The sequence below is a fragment of the Drosophila yakuba genome, chromosome 3R (genome assembly GCF_016746365.2).
Source record: "Drosophila yakuba strain Tai18E2 chromosome 3R, Prin_Dyak_Tai18E2_2.1, whole genome shotgun sequence".
NCBI lineage: Eukaryota > Metazoa > Arthropoda > Insecta > Diptera > Drosophilidae > Drosophila > Drosophila yakuba.
Window position 1 is genome coordinate 22,206,914 of NC_052530.2, and position 22,635 is coordinate 22,229,548.

The 22,635-nt window shown below is 46.6% G+C and overlaps 8 protein-coding genes and 2 long non-coding RNA genes across 12 annotated transcripts; 8 read left to right on the top strand and 2 right to left on the bottom strand.

Annotated features, from left to right (window-relative positions):
* The first annotated feature begins 821 nt into the window (after positions 1-821).
* Positions 822-1,912, top strand: LOC120321830. Its single transcript, XR_005561556.2, has 3 exons — positions 822-985; positions 1,064-1,141; positions 1,216-1,912. It is a non-coding gene; the product is annotated as an uncharacterized LOC120321830 (long non-coding RNA).
* Positions 1,857-3,938, bottom strand: LOC26535365. The gene is made up of 4 exons (XR_001454014.2): positions 3,845-3,938; positions 2,672-3,777; positions 1,940-2,270; positions 1,857-1,871 (listed from the first exon to the last, which is right to left on the bottom strand). It is a non-coding gene; the product is annotated as an uncharacterized LOC26535365 (long non-coding RNA).
* On the top strand, positions 3,784-5,058 carry LOC26535592 (GILT-like protein 3). Its single transcript, XM_015193083.2, is given in 3 exon segments — positions 3,784-4,218; positions 4,484-4,792; positions 4,868-5,058. Coding segments are annotated over 3 exon segments (660 nt in total). The 5' UTR covers positions 3,784-3,981; the 3' UTR covers positions 4,982-5,058.
* Positions 5,059-5,436: 378 nt separating this feature from the next.
* On the top strand, positions 5,437-6,561 carry LOC6537909 (GILT-like protein 2). The gene is made up of 4 exons (XM_002098413.4): positions 5,437-5,676; positions 5,738-5,902; positions 6,063-6,356; positions 6,416-6,561. Exons 1-4 carry the CDS (start codon positions 5,617-5,619, stop codon positions 6,518-6,520), a joined length of 624 nt encoding a protein of 207 aa, XP_002098449.1. The 5' UTR covers positions 5,437-5,616; the 3' UTR covers positions 6,521-6,561.
* A 155-nt stretch (positions 6,562-6,716) lies between these two features.
* On the top strand, positions 6,717-8,991 carry LOC6537910 (eukaryotic translation initiation factor 3 subunit D-1). The gene is made up of 4 exons (XM_002098414.3): positions 6,717-7,050; positions 7,178-7,813; positions 7,884-8,176; positions 8,259-8,991. The coding sequence occupies exons 1-4, from the start codon at positions 6,852-6,854 to the stop codon at positions 8,811-8,813; spliced, it is 1,683 nt and encodes a 560-aa protein (XP_002098450.1). The 5' UTR covers positions 6,717-6,851; the 3' UTR covers positions 8,814-8,991.
* Positions 8,992-9,136: 145 nt separating this feature from the next.
* On the top strand, positions 9,137-10,644 carry LOC6537911 (spaetzle-processing enzyme). The gene is made up of 3 exons (XM_002098415.3): positions 9,137-9,247; positions 9,415-10,027; positions 10,102-10,644. Exons 1-3 carry the CDS (start codon positions 9,178-9,180, stop codon positions 10,517-10,519), a joined length of 1,101 nt encoding a protein of 366 aa, XP_002098451.1. The 5' UTR covers positions 9,137-9,177; the 3' UTR covers positions 10,520-10,644.
* A 29-nt stretch (positions 10,645-10,673) lies between these two features.
* LOC6537912 (spaetzle-processing enzyme) lies at positions 10,674-12,501 on the top strand. The gene is made up of 3 exons (XM_002098416.3): positions 10,674-10,781; positions 10,966-11,587; positions 11,642-12,501. Exons 1-3 carry the CDS (start codon positions 10,709-10,711, stop codon positions 12,030-12,032), a joined length of 1,086 nt encoding a protein of 361 aa, XP_002098452.2. The 5' UTR covers positions 10,674-10,708; the 3' UTR covers positions 12,033-12,501.
* Positions 12,502-12,563: 62 nt separating this feature from the next.
* LOC6537913 (spaetzle-processing enzyme) lies at positions 12,564-14,401 on the top strand. Its single transcript, XM_002098417.4, has 4 exons — positions 12,564-12,686; positions 12,950-13,342; positions 13,573-13,882; positions 13,947-14,401. Exons 1-4 carry the CDS (start codon positions 12,611-12,613, stop codon positions 14,368-14,370), a joined length of 1,203 nt encoding a protein of 400 aa, XP_002098453.1. The 5' UTR covers positions 12,564-12,610; the 3' UTR covers positions 14,371-14,401.
* A 268-nt stretch (positions 14,402-14,669) lies between these two features.
* On the top strand, positions 14,670-16,375 carry LOC6537914 (spaetzle-processing enzyme). Of its 2 annotated transcripts, none has more exons than XM_039376872.2 (4): positions 14,670-14,790; positions 15,008-15,418; positions 15,516-15,834; positions 15,897-16,375. In XM_039376872.2, exons 1-4 carry the CDS (start codon positions 14,715-14,717, stop codon positions 16,318-16,320), a joined length of 1,230 nt encoding a protein of 409 aa, XP_039232806.1. In that variant the 5' UTR covers positions 14,670-14,714; the 3' UTR covers positions 16,321-16,375. The 2 variants fall into 2 exon arrangements, with proteins under 2 accessions (XP_039232806.1, XP_002098454.2); XM_002098418.4 differs by having other exon boundaries at positions 14,671-14,790; positions 15,008-15,409.
* LOC6537915 ((E3-independent) E2 ubiquitin-conjugating enzyme UBE2O) lies at positions 16,309-22,267 on the bottom strand. Of its 2 annotated transcripts, XM_015193084.3 has the most exons (10): positions 21,555-22,267; positions 21,116-21,378; positions 20,847-21,051; positions 20,540-20,792; positions 19,707-20,125; positions 19,360-19,649; positions 18,418-19,303; positions 17,393-18,350; positions 17,109-17,327; positions 16,309-17,054 (listed from the first exon to the last, which is right to left on the bottom strand). In XM_015193084.3, exons 1-10 carry the CDS (start codon positions 21,963-21,965, stop codon positions 16,846-16,848), a joined length of 4,113 nt encoding a protein of 1,370 aa, XP_015048570.1. In that variant the 5' UTR covers positions 21,966-22,267; the 3' UTR covers positions 16,309-16,845. The 2 variants fall into 2 exon arrangements, with proteins under 2 accessions (XP_015048570.1, XP_002098455.1); XM_002098419.4 differs by having other exon boundaries at positions 19,360-20,125.
* Positions 22,268-22,635: the final 368 nt, after the last annotated feature.

The window sequence follows — 22,635 nt, forward strand, 5'->3', positions numbered from 1 at the left end:
GTTGAAAGTTGAACCGGACATATAAACAGGAATGTCGAACAGGAAGATTTACAAAAATGTTGCAGTTTTTACAAATTAACAGGGGATTATCAGGAAAATACAAACTTGGAAAATCAGCTGTATCAAAAGCAAGTAAGTTGGGATGGTAAGCTTTGCTTTTCATATATAATATTAACAAAAGATATATAATCAAAATCTTATTAAAGACAATTAGGAGTTTACCTGAAGGCTATGGCGTTCCAAAGCAAGTCAACACCTTTTATGAGGCGTTTTAACAAAACGGCGTACATGAAGCCATTTCAAGTGCCTCGAAACAATTGAAATTTGTTTCAACTGGCAGTTTGAATGAAATTAGAGGGTTAATCTCATGGTAACCATCTAGCAGCGATTCCAATCGCAAACCGCAGAGCATCTGGCATTCGATTCAGCCAGCGAACCATTCGCACTCTTTATAGAGCATTTGCACGCGAGCCAAGACGCTGATGAATACCATCATCATGTAATACCCGAGAAATGTGTAATGTGTAACGATGAGGCAATGCCAGCCGGAGTGCGATTATGATAGGCCAGATTTGGATGCGCCGACTCTCTGGTGCTATGGAGCTCTAGAGCTCTGGAACTCTGGAGATATGGAACTCTGCAGCTCTGGAGGGAGCTACGTGAAAATCGACTATGCTAATGGGGCGACGGAAATCGGGTATTAGCCCAGCGTAAGCGTAATTTGCATAAGAAATCGGCTGGGATTCGGGATGCACAATTAGATGCTCGGACACGTTCTCCAGACGTGGTTGCCCAGTACTCCACGCAGCTTAAGTGGCCGTAGGTACATAGAACCATTGGAAGGGAGGACCCAATGGAATCGCTTGGAATGCAACCGATTCGCAGTTGCATGTCGCCCGTTGCACGGAGAGAAAGGCTACGGCAGCGGAAAGAAAAAGAGAAAACAAATGATATGTAACCAAATTTCTTCCTGGCGGCCAGTCTGGTAAAAAAGAAAAAAAACTGCAAAACTGGTCCACCGTGACCCACTAAAGCCTCTCTTTACTTTTTACTCGAAAATCAGCCACCAATTGCTGACTTTAACACCAACATGGGCCAAAAGGTGCAAACGGACCCGTTCCATTTTATTCATTTCGCTTCCGTGAGTCAGGTTTACTTTTAACTTCAGTTAATTGATTTTAAAATACATCGAGAACTCATCACTTTTATTTTTAGAAACATTTGCGCGCAACTTTCACTTTGCTGCATACAAAAATCAATCAAAGCAGGAAGATAAGATTGTAATTAACTGTGGGGAATTCTTTTAACTTTTCAATATTCATTTATATTTTTGGACTCTTTGTAAGCACTTATTAATAGTAGTTGACGAAAAGTGATGACCAAAGTTGAAGCAACACAAGGGTTAAGTTTGCGGCTCAGTGCGTTTTCGGCAACTAACAAGATCAACAAAAAAGACACAATAAAATACGACAGGCACGGCTTCATTGGTTTTGCGGTTAAAATGTTGCAACAAGAACTGGCAATGCCACAAAAATTGGACAACTGAAAACGCAGCAAAAGAAATGAGTCGCAGCTTGAAATACACTTGGTATTTATTGAAAATTATCGGTATCACTTTTTCAACTTAAACCTAGATGTTAATGCAATAACGGCTATAAAAAGTATTTTGTTTCAAAGGATACACAACTTTATAAATCATTTAAAATTTGCATAGCTGAGCTAAGAAATCTGATGCTTAAATTTCGTAAGATTCGCCCAGAAGAACCTATAAAGAAGTCATAATTATTGGACTACCCACCTTTGTCTAGACTAATAATACCCCTTGCATAGCAGCATCAAAACCGCGAAGTAGCGGCAGAAAACTGGCGAATCTATAAAAATGCAAATTAGAAGAAGCGAAAAAATAACACAATAAACGACTCCAGAAACTGGAACGAACCGAGGCTGTGATTCAAACCAAAGACTGCAGCTCCAACTCCGATTTGGATTCAGATCGAGGGGCCGCCGATAAAACGTTACTCGTGCCATTGCCTCTGGGCCGCAAAAGCGTTGGTGATCTATGGACTGGCTAGCCCAATTGGTCAAGAAGCTATTTGGGTTAACTGCAGCTGCAACACGCCGACGATCGGAAAACTCGGGCCAATTAATTGTGCGGAAATGTGCGAGGCGCGTCATAAATACTGTCGCTTTTCTCATCTCTCTTTCTGCAGCGGCTCATCGTCGATGGGAAGTTGCTCCTCCTTCGTGATGGTCAGTGGTTACATTTGCACCTGCACAATAAACAATAGGAGGAGAATGCACAGGAAAAAATAAATGGTTGTTTTAGTTCAGCAGTGCTTAGATGGCTGTATGAAGTGTAACTGAAACAAGTGACATAGTTCAGAGATCATTAGAGATCCTAGTGCACATTTTAATACTTAAAACATTAATTTAATTTATAATACAAAATTATAAATATTTATAAGATGTAGTTATACAATCACTGGAGGATCTGTTACAAAATTGTTAGCTATAATTGAGCTGTAGATTTCACTGGCTTATCTTGCACCAAATTGGTTGCAACATGGCTGATAGAAAGGATACGCTGAATATTCATATAAAGACGACTAAATTGATGGAAATTGCATATTCATGGGAAAATATGAAAATGTGAAAAGTGATGTAACTGCACCTCTAGTTGGACCAGATCCCTTTCCATTTTTTCACCGTGCAGTTGGCCGGAGGCATTCTTGCGTGCAAACCTTGACCATGAAACGATGACGTGCCCATAAAAGCGCTGGCCAACAATCCCAAACATTTTCCTGGCCAATTAAGAGCCAAGGAAAATTAGTAAGAAATTGAAATTGCTCAACGGCGGCCACGTTTGCGATCACGTTTACGTCGCTGAACGGACGATGGTCAATGGCATTCGGCCGGCACAACTTGTGCGACAGTTACATCTATATATGCGCCACAAACAACTGGTTTGCTGGCCAAATAAACAAAAAACAAAAAAAAACAAACTATATAATAATATACAAAGCAAAAACACCGTTTTGGACCGGCCTCCAAGGGGCACGCTACCCAAATGGAGCCATTGCCGCCGTGTGTCTGCCAATTAGCAAACGAGCGACATGGCGGTGCACTGAACTTGTTACGCTTAAATTGTTGATAAGCCCACTCACTCACTGCGATTGCCACGCTTATGATGACGACTACTGGCCACCGAAAATGTGGCAATCGCAGCGTTTTGGCCATTAACCCATTTTTCCGCACCGGTTCTAAAGATATCCCGCTTGGCTTAATTCAGGTTTTAATGTCTCTGTATGCGCTACTATGTATTTTGTCTTTTTAATTGCTGCTAGCAAGTTTCTTTTAGTTGCAGAGTCATGCCTTTGATTGAATTATCTGGCAATAATCAATTTAATAATTAATAGCTAAATTCACGCGCTAACGAGTCTAATTCAATTAGCTCAATGGCTGCCATTATGCAATTAGTACCTTCATTTGATATAATACGCTGCACTTGACTCAAGTTGCTATCAAATCATTTTATTTCCGCTGCAAGCGATCTGTGTTTTAAATGCTTGAAGAGAAAACAAAGCTCTTAAATCTTAAAACCTATTATAAACATAACATTTAAGACATATATGTTAAGAACCCATATTAACTGCACACTGCCCACCTTATCTGAAGTCCAAGAGTTCAGTGGGTTAGGTCGCTGTGATAAGGGATTGGAGATTGGAGATATATGACCAGTTTATGCTACGATATTTGCGCAGAGTAACTGCTCTTTCGCTGGGGTGAGCAATGTGAGAGAAAGAATAAATATATTATATATACATTTGTACATATGTACATATACCATGTGTTCGTGTGGATGTCACAGATGTGCGTGATTGTTTTCGTTTTCATGGAGCGGCGCATGTGAAATGGGCAAATCGAAAAGAGCAGTTGTGTTTGGTTTGTGAGGCTGCCAAGAGCGAGTAGCGAACGCGGACGATGAATAAAATATTTGGGTGCCTACTGTTTGCCCTGTGTCTGCTGCTGCTCATTGGGCCAACGCCCGGAAATGGCCAATCCCCGGATGACTCGTAACGTCTCCTGGTGGCCATCCACTACGAGGCCCTGTGCCCGGACAGCATGAACTTCATCCGGCGCCGATTGTACGATGCTCTGCAGGACAACGACTGGTGGTCGGTCACCGATCTGAAGCTATATCCATTTGGCAAGGCGGGTGTGAGTCAGCTACGTTAAATATCATAGGTTATATACTATATATACCACTTTATAGTCATTTATTTAGTACTCATTTGGAATACATTATCAGTTCATTTCAAAACCATTTGTATTTACATAGACCTTGGTGCATAAACAAAGCAATAAACTGAAACCGAAATGCGTACGCACATAATTAGGTATTTTAGCTTGAAGATCATTTAAAACTGCTGAATATTCTATATTTAATATATAATATTTTTAAGCTAAAGTTACTTGCTTTCAGTTCTACAATAACACATCCACGGGCGAGAGACAAGTGTTTTGCCAGCATGGCGTGGATGAGTGCGAACTGAATGCAGTCCATGCCTGCATCCTTGAGACCCTGGACATCCGCAAGGCCTTCAATCTGATCTACTGCATGCTGCGCTCCTACTCGAACGAGCTGGACTCCTGCTCCCGGAGCATGGGTGTGGACGTGGCCAAGGCCAGGGAGTGCAAGAGATCGCGGTCCACGCCAGAAATATTGGCGCCCTATGGCAAGGAAACCCTCAAGCTGGGCATCTCCTTTGTGCCCACCATTGTGTTCGAGAATGTGAGTACACCCAACTGCATAAACTGCATAACCCAATTACCAGATTCGACTAACGATTACCTATTCTTTTGATAGGACTTTGATCCCTACGACCAGCGGAGCATTCGCAACAATTTTGAAAGACACTTTTGCCGGCAGTATTTGAAAAAGTTCAACATCAAACTGCCCACTTGTTAGGCCATTTTATAAACTTATATGTAATGTACACTGAGTAATGTCACTGTTTCAATGTTCCAAGACCAATAAACAATAGTTATGTACAACCAGCTGAATAGTTTGATTTCTTGCTGACTCACTTTGGGTTAATAAAAATGTACATAGGTATATAATATATGAGCTTATCAGGCCCGTTTCTGTATACAGATCCTAATCAGGAAAACAGCTGTATCTCGGTCTAAAAACACGATTAAAAACCCGCTGCCCAGTGAGTTTTCCGTAATCAGTTGAGGCTTACATGGCTCTGGATTTTGGATGCCAGGGGGAAATGCTAGCTGCCACAGGGACGTCGACCAGGGGGGTTTAACTATTCTTAACAATTCTTTTATTTACATTGATTTGCCCAATAAATGCTTGATTTATTACTGAAAATAACTCTTAAACAGAGTGCCTTTTTCAACACAAATCAATTTGTTTAAATAAATATAATTTTGAAGCCCCCTTTTGACATTTTCTGACCACACCACTGGCGCTGTAAATTTGACGAAACGCAGTGACATCCACGCGCATTACAAGTCACGGCAGTATTTCAGTGTCGAGCGTTCGCTGGCGTTGAGGGTCCCAATATTCCAAGATCAGCTCGGGATTTAAGTGCATCCGAATCCGACATGAGGGCGGCTGTCTTTGTCTGTCTGCTGCTGGGATGGGTGGGCGTGGCTGCGCCAAGGGTAAGTGACCCAATTGAGCGATGAATCCGCATTGCGACGCTCGCTGATCGTGACATTGCAGCGTCTGCTTGGACCGCAAACTGACCGACTGGCCATCACCCTGTACTACGAAGCATTGTGTCCCTACAGCATGGATTTCGTGGCCCTCCAACTGAAGCCTTCGATGGTGCGCCAGGATCGACTGCCGTTCACTGAACTCACGCTGATACCTTATGGAAATGCCAGGGTGGGTTTTACAAGAAAGCCAATCATTTTGAAGCAGTTTAAAGATATAGTTATTAATTTTTGATAGCCTAAACTAGCTGTCTTAAAAAGCAGCTCCATTTGAAGTTTTATAGTGTCAATCAGCGTTAATCCGCACTTAAACTGCGCTTAATCCTCTTCAGACAGACGATGGCGGTCATGTGCAGTGCCAGCACGGAGTGATGGAGTGCGAACTGAACGCCTGGCACGGCTGCATACTGGAGCACCATGACATTGCCGAATCCCTCAAGCTGATTGCCTGCATGATGAGGGGCAAGAAGAACCGGCTGGATACTTGCGCGGATCACTATCACATCGACGTGGGCGATGTCAAATACTGCAAGGAATCGCGACCGGTCAACGACATTCTGACAAAGTACGGCGATGAAACGGCCAAAGTCTCGTTTTCGGGTGTGCCAGCCATATTTGTGGAACACGTGAGTTGCAATACAAAAAGTAGTAATGAAATCTAACTCGTAAGCTTTGTGGTTTTTAGGTTTATAGCCATGATCTATCTAGTAACATGACAGAGCATTTTGATGCAATTTTTTGCGCCAAGTATAAGGAAAAGTTCAACAAGCAGCTAAACAATTGTCCATAACTATGGTTCTAATGTTGCAATAAAAATGTTTTTACAACACACATATATGTATTCTGAGTTTGCTTTGTAGTTTAAACAAAAATGTTTAATTTTCCCGCCCAACAGTGGCGCCATCTATGACCAAATGGCGCTGCCAGACCTGTGCACTGTTGGTACTATTTTAGTATTTTTCTTAGCCGGTGGTATATTTCAACGGCGCAACGGTCCCACTTAACTATTTTCGCAACACGCGACGATACGAATTTTCCACATTTCTTTGTTGATTTCTGGAAAATCGCTGGATATAGACCGAATAGCCGACTGCAGACTGAGCACCAGGAAAACGCGCGAGATGAGCGAGACCATAAACACCGCGGCGCAGTTCCCGAGCTTCGAGAAGCCGACCGTGCAGTTCAATGAGAAGGGCTGGGGTCCCTGCGAGCTGCCCGATACGTTCAAGGATGTGCCTTACCAGCCTTTCAGCAAGAACGATCGTCTGGGCAAGATCTGCGACTGGACGAACACGTCCAACAACGACAAGAAGTACCAGAGTGAGTGCAATCCCACACAGAAACCCAGACCCACAAAAGACTAACCCGCCGAAAGTGAGGTTAGGTTGGTGTGTCGTGGCAAGATATTGTTGCTAACATATATTGGTGTTTTCATTCCATTTGGCAGACAAGTACGCCTCCAGCTTTGGCACGGGCAACCAGTACTCGTACTACCATGAGGAGGACGAGACGACCTTCCACCTAGTGGACACGGCACGCGTCCAGAAGCCGCCGCACCAGCGCGGCAGGTTCCGCAACATGAGGAACTCGCGTTCCGGTCGTGGCAGGAATGCCCGCGGTGGCCTCAATACCCACGGCATGACAACGCTCAGCGGCAAGAATGTGAAGGCCAGGGATCCGCGTCATGGTCGCGGCATGGGCAAGAAGTTCGGACATCGCGGACCACCGCCCAAGATGCGCGAATCTTCGGTGGCCGTGCGCGCCGATTGGGCATCCATCGAGGAGATGGACTTCCCGCGACTCATCAAGCTGTCGCTGCCCAACATCAAGGAGGGCGTCGATATTGTCACCTGTGGAACTTTGGAGTACTATGACAAGACCTACGACCGCATCAATGTGAAGAACGAGAAGCCGCTGCAGAAGATCGATCGCATCGTGCACACGGTGACCACCACAGACGATCCCGTCATTCGGCGTTTGTCCAAGACCGTTGGCAACGTCTTTGCCACGGACGCCATCCTGGCCACCATCATGTGCTCCACGCGATCGAACTACTCTTGGGATATTGTCATCGAGAAAGTTGGTATGTTTAATGAAATACGAAATCAGCGGAAGCGTTTTATCCAGAAATCATCATTTTAAACTTATTTTAGGCGACAAGATCTTCATGGATAAGCGCGACCACACCGAGTTCGACCTGCTGACCGTGAACGAGAGCAGCGTGGAACCCCCGACCGACGACGACAGCTCGTGCAACTCCCCCCGCAACCTGGCCATCGAGGCCACATTCATCAATCACAACTTTAGCCAGCAGGTGCTGAAGACTGGCGACCAGGAACCCAAGTACAAGTTCGAGGAAAGCAACCCTTTCATCAGCGAGGACGAAGACATCCAAGTCGCCAGCGTTGGCTACCGCTACAAGAAGTGGGAGCTCGGTAGCGATATTGTAAGTGTTGCATAATCCAACTTTAAACCCCAATTGCCCCAAATCAGCTTATGTATTTAACAATTATGTCTTTTACCTGTAGGTCCTTGTGGCGCGTTGCGAGCACGATGGCGTCCTGCAAACGCCCAGCGGAGATTCGCAGTTCATGACTATCAAGGCACTCAACGAATGGGACTCGAAGTTGGCCAATGGCGTGGAATGGCGTCAAAAGTTGGACACGCAGCGCGGTGCTGTGCTGGCCAACGAGCTGAGGAACAACGCATGCAAGCTGGCCAAGTGGACTGTGCAGGCCGTCCTGGCCGGCTCCGATCAACTGAAGCTCGGCTACGTGTCGCGTATCAACCCGAGGGACCACTCGCGCCATGTCATCCTCGGCACGCAGCAGTTCAAGCCGCATGAGTTTGCCACTCAGATCAACCTGAGCATGGACAACGCCTGGGGAATCCTGCGTTGCATCATCGATCTGGTGATGAAGCAGAAGGACGGCAAATACCTAATCATGAAGGATCCCAACAAGCCGATCATTCGTCTGTACGACATCCCAGACAATACATTCGACTCCGATGACTCGGACGATGGCGAGGGCGATGACGAAGGTTTCCAGCAGGTCTACAACTACGCGCACAACAAGATTTAGACGCCACGCCCCCGCACTTCAGCATCCCTTCCAGTCTTGGGCTACAGCCACAACCCGCTAAGAATAACCACAACTGATGTCCCCGAAAGGAAAAGGCCATGTTATAGGCCCTAGCTTAAGCATTTGTATTCGATTTAAATTCAGCTATTTCCTAGTAAATCACAGAGGGCGAAACAAATCTTGGACTTTCCTTGGTCAAGGTTTAATGCAAATAATGGGTATGTTTATCACATTTACTGAAACAGCAGAGCGGCGTACGCAAATGCGTGAATCATATGCTGATTATGATAGTATAAGCTTACTGTGTACGTATTGCATTGTTTTAGTTTAGCTTCAAACATTGTTTGAGCTTTGACGTTGAAGGATGGACTTTCTCCGAGTATATCTATTCTTTCTGCTCCAGGCTCAACTGCTGGTGCACTTGGCTGAATCTGGTAATTCGTTTTGAGCATACTCCACACTGTATAAGTTATAGCATACAACGAAATTCTTTTAAAAAATATAAATAACATTAATTCAGGCAATTATCAGCATAAATGTGTCACAAAATGTCTTAAATAATGGAATATTTATGAATATAACAAATTCCTACTTGCGTCAGCGTTTCCGTCTTGTCTACCGGATGAGCAATGTACCCGACTATCCGAATGTTCACCACTTTTGCGCTTTCTGAAGCCCAAAAACATGACGCCAGCCGAGATGGAGGTGTTCAGCCAGAGACAGTGCGGCTATGACCCCAATGGCGGGGAATTAGTGTACAGAGTTTTTGTGTGCTGCCCGGCATGGGATTACGTTTTGCCAAATCACCGGATATGCGGACAAACACCAGCCGCTTATCGAGTTGCTAGAGGCGAAGAGGCGGAGCTCAACCAGATGCCTTGGATGGCCATGCTTTTATATGCGGAACTCTACATGCCGGCGTGGAATAGAAGACTTGTGTCCAGGTGCGCAGGATCCCTTATCACCAATCGCTACGTGCTGACCGCTGGCCATTGTCTAAAGAGATTGGGTTACGAACTCAGGAGGGTGCGCCTTGGCGAACATAACACCCTTAGCAATCCTGACTGCGTCACCGAGATGAATGGTAGATGGAAGTGCGCTGCAGCGCATCTGGAGATCGACGTGGAGTGGAGTATCAGGCATGAGGACTACATGGTCATCGATCAGAGGCCCTACAATGACATCGGCCTGCTGCGACTCAAATTCCCAGTGCGGTCAGTTGCAATTGACCACTCGTTCCATTTGTTCTATACACCATATACATTTTATACATTTCGCATGTTTTCAGCTATACCGCTGCAATCAAACCCATTTGCATTGAGCTTGGCTATGCATTCTCGAATCCCTCCTTTGACAACTATACATTTCAAATAGCCGGCTGGGGACTGACTCTCTGGGAGGGCTATAGCAATGTGCTACTACGGGCCGATGTGACTGGTAGGAGAGCGGATAAGTGCTCACTGAGATTGGGATTGAGAGCGGACACCCAGATATGCGCCGGCAGCCTGGGAGGCAGTGACACCTGCAAGGGTGACTCCGGCAGTCCGCTGATGGCCACCATGGGTCGAGCTGACGAGGAATTCGTATATCTGGCCGGCATCACATCCTATGGCTACAATCAGTGCGGTTCCGGACCGGCAGCTTACACAAAGACATCAAAATTCCTGGAATGGATTCAATGGAACATGTGGGAACAGCATACTTAAATATATTAATCAAAAAGTGTGCCTCTGCGCCTAAAACCCAATAACTGAAATAATTTATGAGTGTTATCATAATTTTCAAGAAATAATGATGGGTATTTTCCCAGATTAAAAATGATTATATAAAATGGTTCGTTTTTATTAGAATATAATTAATTCTATTTAGTACCAGCTCGGATTCGCACGTCTGTTATGTTGCACGGGTCGAAAGTTTATATTTTGGCCCTTCTGCAAGCCTTTCTCTTGGCCAAGTTGGCTGAGTCTGGTAAGCATGGTTTAAAGTGACATCTGAAGGTGCTGTTTTCTGCTTAATAATATCCTTGCAGAGGCAGTCAAAAATGTGCAAAAATTTAGTTATAAATAACTTTTTGGTTTAGTATCTCAAATATTTGCACAGAAAGCAGTATAACAGATACAAAATCTTACGAATCGGGGCTTATTATTTGCAGCTATGTCAAGTTGCCCAAGAGATGAGAAATGCACCAGACTGGTCAGCTGCTCCCCGCTGATGCGGATCCTGAAGCCCACGGGCATGACTCAGGCGGAGAGGGATGTGTTTGCCCACAGGCAGTGTGGCCTGGACCCCCATGGAAGCGAGTTGCTGCATAAGATCTACGTTTGCTGTCCAGAGTTGGGTGACGTCCTGCCCAGCAACCAGAGCTGCGGACCAGCGCCGCCAGAGTTCCTAACTCCGAGTGGCGGACATGCAGTGCTCAACGAGTACCCGTGGTTGGCACTCTTGCTGTATGAGAATCGGCTATCCTTGACGTGGGATCAAGAAACGAGTTGTGTGGGCTCGCTGATCAACAGCCGCTATGTGCTGACTGCTGCCCACTGCGTGACCGGTGACTACTTGACCCACAAGGACCTGGTGGTGAAGAGTGTGCGCCTGGGCGAGCACAATAAGTCCACGAATCCCGGCTGCATCACGTTGGACAGCGGTCATCACCACTGCGCTCCGCCGCATCTGCAAGTGAATGTGGATCAAGTTATAGTGCATCACGGTTTCTTTTCGATGGGCACAACTGTCCTCAACGACATCGCGCTCCTCCGTCTGCAGTTTCCAGTTCGGTGGGTATAATCATCTTATGGTTGTCATCCTATGGCTCAACAAACTGGCTCTAGATACACGAAACAGATCCGACCCATTTGTCTAGTGGATGCGGACACCCACTTACAGGGCTTGCGAATCGCTAGCTGGGATGCAACTGGAGGCATTCAGACGGTGATCATGAGCACGATGAAGGAAAGGAATCCATATGATTGCCTGATTAGTTATCCCCACTTCCATCCCGTGTCCCAAATGTGCGCCAGTGGAGAGCGGAAAAGGGACACCTGTGTGGCCATGTCCGGCAGTCCGCTAATGGGCATCAAGGAACGTAATTTGCACGGATTCTTCTTTTTGGCAGGCATTTCCACATATGGACAACAGCCTTGCTATTCCCCTGGTGTTCCAGAGGTCTACACAAAAACTGGCTACTTTTTGGAGTGGATTAAGGCCAATTTGGGGCCCTAATTTCATTTCAAATTCACTTTATCAGGTCAGCAAAGCATTCCTCAGTTTTATAGATAATTTGCCTAAATAGTGAGGATGAATAATGCTGACTCAGGCCTGTAAAGTCGCAAAATAAAACATCTTTAAAAAAGCATTAAATCATTACTTAAATCATTGCAAAATTATTTATAAAAATAAAAGCAATTTATTGACATCTGAATCATAAATTGCCTTTATAAACACATTACTTTATATTTCTTGATTGACTAAACAAATTTCATCAATGGAATTCATTTTTATGTTGTTTTAATTACTGCTAATTATGTTATCAGCCAATTTAAGCTAGAATAATGATTAGGCATTAAAGAAAAAAGCTTCTAGGAAGTCCACCTACGGATTTGCCCAGTTCAGCTGCCCTAATATGTATGAAAACAACAGACGGGAAAAGACCAACCCATTCAAGTAGCTTTTGCCTGGCTTGAAAATGTAGATTGTAGATAGGTTCTATGATAACCTCTACGAATCACTTCCAATGCATCGGGAGAGAAACTGAAACCGGACAACTTGATTAGTATCAGCTCGTAGCCCGTAGCGACGAGATGGCTTCCACGGATCGCAAGTTTCTGCTGCTGTCGCTGGTGGTCAGCGCATTATCCGTGTTGCTCCAACGATCAGGTGGGTAAGCTGTCCTTACACCAAACAGTATCAATATCACTGATAGAAAAACTAGAAAAACTAAAAACTTGAAGCTTGTGAAACAATAACATTAAACAATAAACATAGAGGTGTGAATATAAAATATATAAAATTTATAAAATATCAATAAATAGTTCGTCGGACTACGAATTTCCGTAGAAAATATTATTTTGAAGTCCATCAGTAATGGATTACTTCAGAACCGGTTAGACTGCATCGTAAACCGCGCTCTTCCCTTCCAGACGCGGCGCAGATCAGCTTCGGCAGCTGTACGCCCCAGCAGAGCGATGAGAGCGGCCAGTGCGTCCACATCACCAGCTGCCCCTACCTGGCCAACCTGCTGATGGTGGAGCCGAAGACTCCCGCCCAGCGTGTCCTGCTCACCAAGAGCCAGTGCGGCCTGGACAACCGGGTTGAGGGCCTGGTGAATCGCATCCTTGTCTGCTGTCCGCAGAGCAAGCGGGGCAATGGCGCGGACCTGGAAGCAACTCCTCCGCCGGCGGATGCACTGCAGCGGGGCGATGTGCTGCCTGGAAATGACGTCTGCGGCTTCCTCTTCGGTGATCGCATTTTCGGGGGCACCAACACGAGCATCTGGGAATTCCCATGGATGGTGTTGCTGCAGTACAAAAAACGTGAGTATATGGCGCATTCTAATCTCTTATAAGAAGGTTAGTGCACAAGGTGAGCTGTTATCATTCTATAATCACAATTTGGAATCAACTTGAAGATCAGTTTGTTAGTTTGATTTTCCAAGGATGGGATCATTAAAAAGATGATACTATTAAACAAACTTATATATAAATAACAAAAGTATTATATTATTATCAAATCTCAATACAATAGTTACTAAATCTCCTTTCAGTTTTTTCTGAAACCTATTCCTTTAACTGCGGCGGCGCTTTGCTCAACTCCCGCTACGTCCTGACCGCCGGACACTGCCTGGCCAGTCGCGAGCTGGACAAATCCGGTGCCGTCCTGCACAGCGTTCGCCTGGGCGAGTGGGACACCCGTACCGATCCCGACTGCAGCACCCAGATGAATGGACAGCGCATCTGTGCGCCCAAACACATCGACATCGAGGTGGAGAAGGGCATCATCCACGAGCAGTTTGGCCCCAATTCCGTGGACCAGCGGAATGACATAGCGTTGGTGCGTCTCAAGCGGAGTGTCAGGTGCGTGGACCAGAGATCCCTCAAGATCTATTCCACTGACTTGGTTGTTGCTTGCCTTCCACAGCTACACCGACTACGTGCGTCCCATATGCCTGCCCACAGATAGTTTGGTGCAGAACAACTTCGTGGACTACGGCATGGATGTGGCCGGCTGGGGACTCACCGAGAACATGCAGCCCAGTGCCATCAAGCTGAAGATCACCGTTAACGTGTGGAACCTCACCAGTTGCCAGGACAAGTACTCCACGTTCAAGGTGAAACTGGACGAGACGCAGATGTGTGCCGGCGGGCAGATGGGCGTGGATACATGCGGTGGCGATTCCGGCGGTCCCCTGATGGTGCCCATATCCACAGGTGGCCGGGATGTCTTCTACATTGCCGGGGTCACCTCCTACGGCACAAAGCCCTGCGGACTCAAGGGTTGGCCCGGCGTCTATACCCGCACGGGAGCCTATATCGATTGGATTAAGCAGAAGTTGGAGCCATAATAAATGTAGATACATGCTAGCCATGTGAAAATCACAATGTATATATTTTGGGGGTTGATCCATTCACAACATATCGCCAGTGTCAGGTTTGGCGAGCACAACCGGTTGCAGGTGAACAGCTTTTCACTCACTAGATCAGCGAATTCTAGTGGATTGCCCCATGTAGTTTCCGATATTCTAATGGAAAGTAGAGGAAAATCCCTCCAACTCAGCGTGCCATTTGCCTTAGTTGCAATATGCGTCTCACTCGACCAGTTAAGTGATATACATATATCCAGATATAGACTCATGTCAATCAAGCCGGAGAGCTTGTTTAGTATCACCTTGGATGCTGGAGAGTCGAGATGGCTTCTACGGACTGGATGTTTCTACTTTTGCCACTGGTGATCGGCGCATTTTCCGAATGGGTCCAACTTTCAGGTGGGTCAGCTGTTCTTGCCAGCCATAAAACAACTAGATTTACACACATTTTTTAAATATTTTAACTGCCTTTAAAATGTTAATAACTAGCTTAAAATAATTGCAATGAGCTAGATTACTTCAGTTTTCCAGCAATTGTGTAGATACCTTTGAAAAATATCTTGACCTTTTTGTATTGACTGAGAACCGGTAAGACTGCATCGCTTTCCACTTTCAGACGCGGCGCGGATTACCTTTGGTAGCTGTGCCCCCCAGGAGAGTGAGGAGCGTGGCCAGTGCATCCACATCACCAGCTGCCCCTTTCTCGCCGAATTGCTGACGACGGAGCCAAAGACTCCCGCCCAGCGTCTCCTCCTCTCCAAGAGTCAATGTGGAGTGGACAACCGAGCGGAGGGTCTGCTGAACAGCACCCTTGTCTGCTGTCCGCGTAGCAAGCGGATCGATAGCGAGGATACGGCGGAATCAACGCATCTGCCAGGAGGAAGAGATGAAGAGCAGCCGGGCAATGTGCTGCCTGGAAACGATGTCTGCGGTTTCCTCTTCGCCGATCGCATTTTTGGTGGAACCAACACGAGCATCTGGGAATTCCCGTGGATGGTGTTGCTGCAGTATAGAAAAGGTCAGTGGGGTGAGTAGGTATGAATACCTCTCTCTACTCATGGAATATTCGACCTATATTCATGGAATATTCTACCTATATTCATGGAATATTCTGTATAATTTAGCAAATGCCACATCTTCAAGTGCGTTTACTTTTCACTGCGGCGGCACTTTGCTGAACTCCCGCTACGTCCTGACCGCTGGTCACTGCCTGGCCAACCAAAAACTGGAGCAGGCCGGCGTCGTCCTGCACAGCGTTCGCCTGGGCGAGTGGGACACTCGTACGGATCCCGACTGCGCCACGCAGATGAATGGACAGCGCATCTGTGCACCGAATCACATCGACATCGAGGTGGAGAAGGGCATCGTACATGAACAGTATGTGCCCAATTCGGTGGACCAGCAGAACGACATTGCTTTGGTGCGTCTGAGAAGGAGTGTCAGGTGTGTGAATCTAAGAGTAGAGTATGCCACAACGTATTCATAATTGTTTATTCCATCGCCAGCTACACCGACTATGTGCGCCCCATTTGCCTGCCCACCGACGATCTGATCCGGAACCAGTTCGTGGACTACGGCATGGATGTGGCCGGCTGGGGACTCACTGAGAGCAGGCAGCCCAGTCCGACCAAGCTAAAGGTGGCCATGAAAGTTGTGAACCGAACGATATGCCAGGAGAAGTACAGCTCCTTCAAGGTGAAACTATATGACTCCCAGTTGTGTGCCGGCGGCATGAAGGGTATGGATACCTGCGAAGGCGATTCCGGCGGTCCTTTGATGGTGTCCATATCGACTGGCGGCCGGGATGTATTCCACATCGCTGGCATCACCTCCTACGGCACTAAGCAGTGCGGGATCGGCGGATGGCCCGGCGTTTATACCCGTACGGGTGCGTTCATCGATTGGATACAGCAGAGATTGGAGGCATAATAAATAAAATTGCTAGTTTATTCACATTTCTCGCATTGGCTAGCTTACAATATTACGTACATGGTGCTGATTGGGGGACGAGAGCGGGACTAACTAAGCTAAGTTCTAGTGGAATGCCTACAAGGATTCGCGTAGGCCAGCGTTCACATTTGTCGGAACAAAACATTAATTACAATTTGTTGGCTGGCCTGACAACAACAAAAATTAAAACTCACTGACATTACATGAGGCGGATCCGTTTATGCTTAGTTGCGCGCTATGTATAATTCAGCTTTACATTGTTTTTCTTTCGTTTTGTTTGTGTGAGCTAATAACCAATAATCTTAACAAATTTTGTTTAACTAAAAGGCTGTTTGCCAGCAATATGAGCTGAGAGAAATTCGAGATTCGAGGAAGGGGCTATAAAACGGTGACCCTTGCCGGGGGCCCAGATCAGACTCCCAAAACGCAAGCGGCAAAAGTCTTGTGGTTCTTCAGATAGGCACCATTTTTTCACAGGCATGCGCTGGGCAGGACGCGTGGCACTCAGATCTCCTCCGGAGCAGCACGCGGCGCAGTGCCAATACCAGTCGCAATGCCATTTCGTTCATCCGTAACCAGATTAGCACCCAAGGCAGTCAGCTCGCTTTGTAGTTGGCTCAAAACGCCCTTGACCGCTATGCAAAAGCCACGACTGCATGGCAGCAGCGGGAATTCGGGTAGCTCGCAGGGCGCCTTGTACTCCGCAGGCATGTCTAAGGAAATTGATGATAAATTAATGCGCAAAACTGAGTAATTGGCGGACTCACCCTTGATGCTGGTTACACGCCGACGCTGTGCCTCAAGGGAATACTCGGACCAGGCCAACATGCGGCCATACAGCTCGCTGCCAAACTGCTTGAAATGCTCAATCAGTTCATTGCGAAAGATGAGCGGCGGATTCTTCAACTGCTTCACCGTGGAGTGGGCAATTTTTATGATGGCCATCTCGTTGTAGACACGAGAGTTCTCATTGCCCAGTTGGGTGCCTAAAAATAAATGGTTAGATAATTACAAATGCAGTCATTGGCATTGCATATAAACAGCACGTTACCTCTTTGCTTTTCGTAGCCCGCCTCATTATAGTAGGGCTCATCGACCAGTATGAGTCCCTGTATGGAGACGAGCACCTGGAGCATGGTGCTGCTGGCCGACCACACTTCGCTGTCGCGTCCCGACCATGTGCCCAGTAGCGACACACACACCTTGCCGCCCTCGTACAAGTTTGGATTCAGGCGCTCCGTGCAGTAGCTGATGTAGTGGCATACCGGCGGACTCTTCGGGTAGTCGCGACCAATTTGAAAGTCGAAGAAGAATAGGGCGTTCTGGTAGGGCGTGCGCTTTGGTCCCACCATCATTACTGACATTAGATCCATGCGATCCTCGTAGGCACGTACCACAACTCCGTCAGGTAACGAGCTCATAAGCATATGGTATTCCCGCTGCACAGCTCGCTGATACTGTGCTTTGTTAGCAGGAATCACCTGGTTGCTAATAAAATGATGTGCCGCTGGCGCATTGGGCAGTACTTGGAAACTACTCTCGTTATCGGATGGCGTGTTGGGTATCATTGAACGAGATGGTGACGAGCAGGCCATGGGACTGTCAATGGCCGGCAGCGACTCGGACAGCGCGTTAAGATTCAATGGCTGCTCCATGGCTTCATCCTCCGCCATTTGATCATTGGTAGCACCATCATTGAACGATTCCGTTGCCACGTAGACCACCTCAGCGGCTTCCTCTACTACGCCCACCGCATCGTTCTCGTGCTTGGGATAGCTATTTGACTTGTCCAACGTCTCAGCGACCGCCTTGCGGCAATTGGCCATTTGATCCTTGATCAAATAACAAAAGACTTCGCAAACGTCGGCATCACGATTTGCAACCAATTCAATTTCAAAGTCGTCCATTATATTTATTGTGTGTGGCTTTATGACCAACTTATTTTCGCTGTCTGGATTATTGGACTCATCCGAGGTGATTTCACCGCGCGAGTGGACGCCAGAATCATTCTAAATGAAAAGCAAATGTTGTGTAACTAAGCAACAAATAGATTTTACAAAATTTTAGTACTCTTACCTTTGTACGATTTTCAAACGCTTTTGCAATACTTTCACGTGCGTTGGCGAACATTTCGGTGTACTCGTTGCGATACTTCCTCACCAACGGGGGATCATCTGGTGCCTCTTCCTCCTCCTCCTCCTGGTCGTCTTGCTCCTCCGTGATCTCATCAGTGCTCTTTTTGCATAGAACTTCATCCATCTCCGTGGATGATTTTCGCTTAGTAGGAGTGGATGATGACTGAACAGACGGTGACATCAAGACTGGGTCCACCTCTATCTGGAGCGTTGATGACACCTTGGGAACGGCGGCCGAAGGCTCTGGGGTTGGTTGCGCAAGCTCATTGGTATCAGAACATACTTCAGAGGTAGCAGGCTTGCAACGCACAATGCCATGAAAGTGGTATTCATCAAAGAAGTTAGTATTCAGCAAACGGTCTAGGGCCCGGCAATTTTTGTACACAGCCAGCAGATCGTTAAGCACTTCCGCTTTGCGATTGGGGTGTAAAACGCGGAAAAGCTTCTCAAGCGATTTCATTGCCCTCGTGGCGCCATCAATGCCCGTTATAATATCATCATCGTTGTCCATTGACGACATGCGGCTGTTTTCCGATTGCGTCTCCCACGAGTCTTCGGATCCATCTGAATCGTATGCATCTTGTACATCATCGTTGTGGTTGATCTCGAACAGATCCTGAGGGTAGCACATTGTGATATGCCCCTTTGCCCACCAAACACGCACTCGACCATCGGGGTAGTTGTCGATCACCTGGCCAGCAGTTGAATTAACATCCTCACCCGTGAAATTGGACACTCGGATCACCATTGTGCCGGGTCGGTACTGGTAGTCGGAGTGATCCTTCAAGTCATAAACGCTCAGCTCCTCCAATTCTTTGAACAAGGGACTACAAAGAGAAAATGAATTAGAGTTCATATTGCTAAAGACGTAAAATACACTCACATTGGATTATCCACATGGGTGTAGATGTTGAACCACATGACCTTGGCTATGCGTTCATCGTGATCCACGCACTGAATGACCCCGTAATCGGTGGCTCCCGTACTGTTGTCATTAGCTTTGGTCACAAAGTCGCCGGGAAAGAATTCATGGTTATCCAAATGATGGATGGGATAGAGTTGAGTGGAGTGAATGCCTGTCTCCACAGTTCCATCCTGCCAGACAACCGTAACCGAGCTGTAAACGACCAGCGTTTCCACCACGATTTCATCGCCATCCTTGGGAGTCGATTCCTTTTTGGTAAAAGGTGTAGAAATTAGCTTTTTGACAGATCGCATTTTTTTCTTTACGTGTCGCCTCTTCGCAGATCGCATCGTTATTCTGGGAGCCTGGACGCCGGCACCAGCACTAGCACCAGCACCGCCACCGGCTGCAGCTGTGGTAGCAGCGGACGGAGACTGTGAATCCTCAACCACATCCGCTTCTTTTTCAGCAGTCATCGAATGCTCAAGTGGCTGTATGGACTCGTCGATATCATCCTCATCCTCCGATGTCAACATATCCTCTTTGCTGCGCTTAAACGACTTGCAAGCGTTGTGAGCATGGTCGCTTGCCGGTCGAGGCAGGCGCATACCGCTGAACTTGTTGGCCAGGCGGCGGAACTTTGGTACACTGCGAGCGTTCCCACTGCTGGAAGCAGATGCGTTCAGTTTGCTGGACTTGCGCTCCATCTTTTTCTGGGTGTGATAAATGGGGATGTACTTCTCCGCTGTAATACATGGAATGTATATATAAATTAACGTAAGTGTGGCTGGGGGGATCCTCGCTGCAGTCACGGATTTTATGTTGAGAGGAACTTTCCTCTTTTAACTGCCAGCCTTGTGGTCTGGCAGAGTAATTAAAACAAATATATTTTACGACGTTCAGTCGGAGTAATAGGATTGACGAGCAGCCGCTCTTTATTAATGTCAAAAACAAACTGAAACTTAAAGCTAACAAAGACTCGCAGCGGCCACGCAAATATGCTGTGTTTGCCGGCTGCGCACGGGTTTCCGGCCCAATGCTGGGTCAGCACTTTTATTATATTTCGCACACTGAGCCAACTGTTCTAGTTCGTTGGCTTGTGTTAACTTATATGTAAGGATATTGTTACCTCTTAAGACATTTCCAGTTAATACCATACCTTGTTCCTCTTCCCAGTCGGCGTATTTAACTAATAGATCACATTTTGAATATTTGAGGTAGAATCGATCGTGAATTTGCAGCACGTAGGACTCATAGATGCTAAGGCGCTTGACATTGTTCAGTTCCTCACCCTTGATCGAGGTCCTTGGCTGCTTTAGAGGATCGCAGTCCAAGGCATTTTCGATCTTCGAGATTGCGCGGCAAGTCCAAGCCACATTGACTGCTGTAGTGCGTATGGATTCCACGGTGTACTGGAACAATAAGTTTTGAGACTACAAATCTATAAAGGATTCATATCTTCATACCACAGCACGACCCTTGCGAGTTACGGGAAGAGTAATCTCAGGAGTCAGATTCTTCACACGATCCGGCGGCGGCATGCGACCGACTACAATGTTTCCCGGAAAGTAGACATTGGGATTGAAGACCTCTCGGGCGCATTGGGACACAGCATCCTTAAACTTGTGGAAATCGTTGGAGGTGATCTCCACACGGGCTCCATTGGCAGATCTTGAATAAAGAATAAAAATTGAAAATGATGTTTGCCAAGGATATAATGGGTTTAAAAGCATACCTGAGCACAGCGCACTCGTCGACATTGACGGTGGTGCCAATCCAGGTGTCCAGGCAGACGGGCACATCCCTGGTCCATTCGGATATCGGACGCAGTCGCTCAGCGGGCACATTTTTGATTACCATTTTGGAGCCCATTACCATGACATCGGCGCGCACATTGACATCCCGCACGTAGCCCGCCTGGCCAACCAGATCCTTTTGTCCTGGCAGACGCCTTCGCACCACATCGCCGGGCATTAGGGTGCGATCCGCCAGACCAATCTGTGTATATGCCACATGGTTTGGGTGGCGGCGAATCGATGGAACAAATTGGAAAAGAAGCAAACAAACACGTGTCAAAAGAACGTGTAGAGCAAACCCAAAACAGTTGTGGAAACAGTTATTTTTTTGGAGAGAGACCTTGAACGTTACATAACCTCAACATGGAGTTTACTCACCGACTGTTCCGTGTGCACCATCTCCTTGCCATCTGGATAGAAGGCCACACGCACCTCACCCTTGGACAGGCCATCGTCATCGTCCTCGTCGTCGGATGAATAGGATTCGGTCGTTTCGGTTACCAAGCCGAAATGGACGCGACCACGGCGATCGATGCGGAATACCTCGTCCTCGAAGAAGAACTGGCACTCGTTGTTGCCCTGGGTTTTCGATGGCACCTGGCCGCCACCCGATCGACGGGAGTGGGAATTTGTGGTTTGGCGGCCCTCTTGGTTGGGCGTCCTTGCCTGCTCCTGCGAGGACGGCGGATTTGGCAGCGTCGGTGTCCGTGGAGCACCCTCCTCGAAATCCTGCTGCGGTTGACCTGGTGCACCACCTGGAGCGGCCGCACCGGCCACATTGCTCATCATGTTACCAATCGTAGGCTGGGAACATGGAAGGCCAAAATTCAGTGGCCGAATTTTTGCGTGGCGAATATTTCTTCTCCTTTTATTGGCCACTTAACTATTAACAAATTGCTATACTATATATATATAGATATATGTATATTCTATGCCCGACGAGCCACTGACACACAAAACACACAACTAATTTACGGGCTGGAGCAGTCTAGCAATTTACTTGGCCAATTTCGCCAACTTCTTTCGAAAAACTATAAATAAAACAGACAAAATCTACAAACAAAACGAGAAACTCGGAGAAAAAGAATTTTGTGACTGAAAAATACCGGAGTTAGATAAAATCGATGGTTCTGAGTTCCAGTTACATTTAGCGAGCACTCGAACCATTATCTGGCTAACAGCGCTCTGTTAAGTGCGAACAACAACAAACTGAGCAAATGCCCGCGAAATTGAAAAGAACTGGTCAATATACAAATCTATACAAAACTATACAAAAAAAAAAATCGGCATTCTTCAAAGGCGTTAATAAAGTAGCACTACCTCCTAATTCCGTAAAATAGTAAGTGGTTGTTTTCATGCCAGCAAACTCACCGCCGTGTTGATAAAAAAAAAAATGTAATTCTTTGTTTGTTGTTCAAAAAATGTGTCTTTTCAAATATTTTTTTAACAAGTTTGACAG

Coding starts and splice junctions, on each gene's coding strand:
- LOC6537909 (XM_002098413.4), top strand. CDS start 5,617: ATGAGGGCGGCTGTCTTTGTCTGTCTGCTGCTGGGATGGGTGGGCGTG. Junction 5,677..5,737: donor TGGGCGTGGCTGCGCCAAGG/GTAAGTGACCCA, acceptor GTGACATTGCAG/CGTCTGCTTGGACCGCAAAC. Junction 5,903..6,062: donor TACCTTATGGAAATGCCAGG/GTGGGTTTTACA, acceptor AATCCTCTTCAG/ACAGACGATGGCGGTCATGT.
- LOC6537910 (XM_002098414.3), top strand. CDS start 6,852: ATGAGCGAGACCATAAACACCGCGGCGCAGTTCCCGAGCTTCGAGAAG. Junction 7,051..7,177: donor CAACGACAAGAAGTACCAGA/GTGAGTGCAATC, acceptor TCCATTTGGCAG/ACAAGTACGCCTCCAGCTTT. Junction 7,814..7,883: donor TATTGTCATCGAGAAAGTTG/GTATGTTTAATG, acceptor AACTTATTTTAG/GCGACAAGATCTTCATGGAT.
- LOC6537911 (XM_002098415.3), top strand. CDS start 9,178: ATGGACTTTCTCCGAGTATATCTATTCTTTCTGCTCCAGGCTCAACTG. Junction 9,248..9,414: donor GGTGCACTTGGCTGAATCTG/GTAATTCGTTTT, acceptor TACTTGCGTCAG/CGTTTCCGTCTTGTCTACCG. Junction 10,028..10,101: donor CGACTCAAATTCCCAGTGCG/GTCAGTTGCAAT, acceptor GCATGTTTTCAG/CTATACCGCTGCAATCAAAC.
- LOC6537912 (XM_002098416.3), top strand. CDS start 10,709: ATGTTGCACGGGTCGAAAGTTTATATTTTGGCCCTTCTGCAAGCCTTT. Junction 10,782..10,965: donor GGCCAAGTTGGCTGAGTCTG/GTAAGCATGGTT, acceptor TATTATTTGCAG/CTATGTCAAGTTGCCCAAGA. Junction 11,588..11,641: donor CGTCTGCAGTTTCCAGTTCG/GTGGGTATAATC, acceptor AACTGGCTCTAG/ATACACGAAACAGATCCGAC.
- LOC6537913 (XM_002098417.4), top strand. CDS start 12,611: ATGGCTTCCACGGATCGCAAGTTTCTGCTGCTGTCGCTGGTGGTCAGC. Junction 13,343..13,572: donor GTTGCTGCAGTACAAAAAAC/GTGAGTATATGG, acceptor ATCTCCTTTCAG/TTTTTTCTGAAACCTATTCC. Junction 13,883..13,946: donor CGTCTCAAGCGGAGTGTCAG/GTGCGTGGACCA, acceptor TGCCTTCCACAG/CTACACCGACTACGTGCGTC.
- LOC6537914 (XM_039376872.2), top strand. CDS start 14,715: ATGGCTTCTACGGACTGGATGTTTCTACTTTTGCCACTGGTGATCGGC. Junction 14,791..15,007: donor CGAATGGGTCCAACTTTCAG/GTGGGTCAGCTG, acceptor TTCCACTTTCAG/ACGCGGCGCGGATTACCTTT. Junction 15,419..15,515: donor GTATAGAAAAGGTCAGTGGG/GTGAGTAGGTAT, acceptor TGTATAATTTAG/CAAATGCCACATCTTCAAGT.
- LOC6537915 (XM_002098419.4), bottom strand. CDS start 21,965: ATGATGAGCAATGTGGCCGGTGCGGCCGCTCCAGGTGGTGCACCAGGT. Junction 20,126..20,539: donor CGACTGGGAAGAGGAACAAG/GTATGGTATTAA, acceptor CATGTATTACAG/CGGAGAAGTACATCCCCATT. Junction 18,351..18,417: donor CGTTTGAAAATCGTACAAAG/GTAAGAGTACTA, acceptor CTTTTCATTTAG/AATGATTCTGGCGTCCACTC.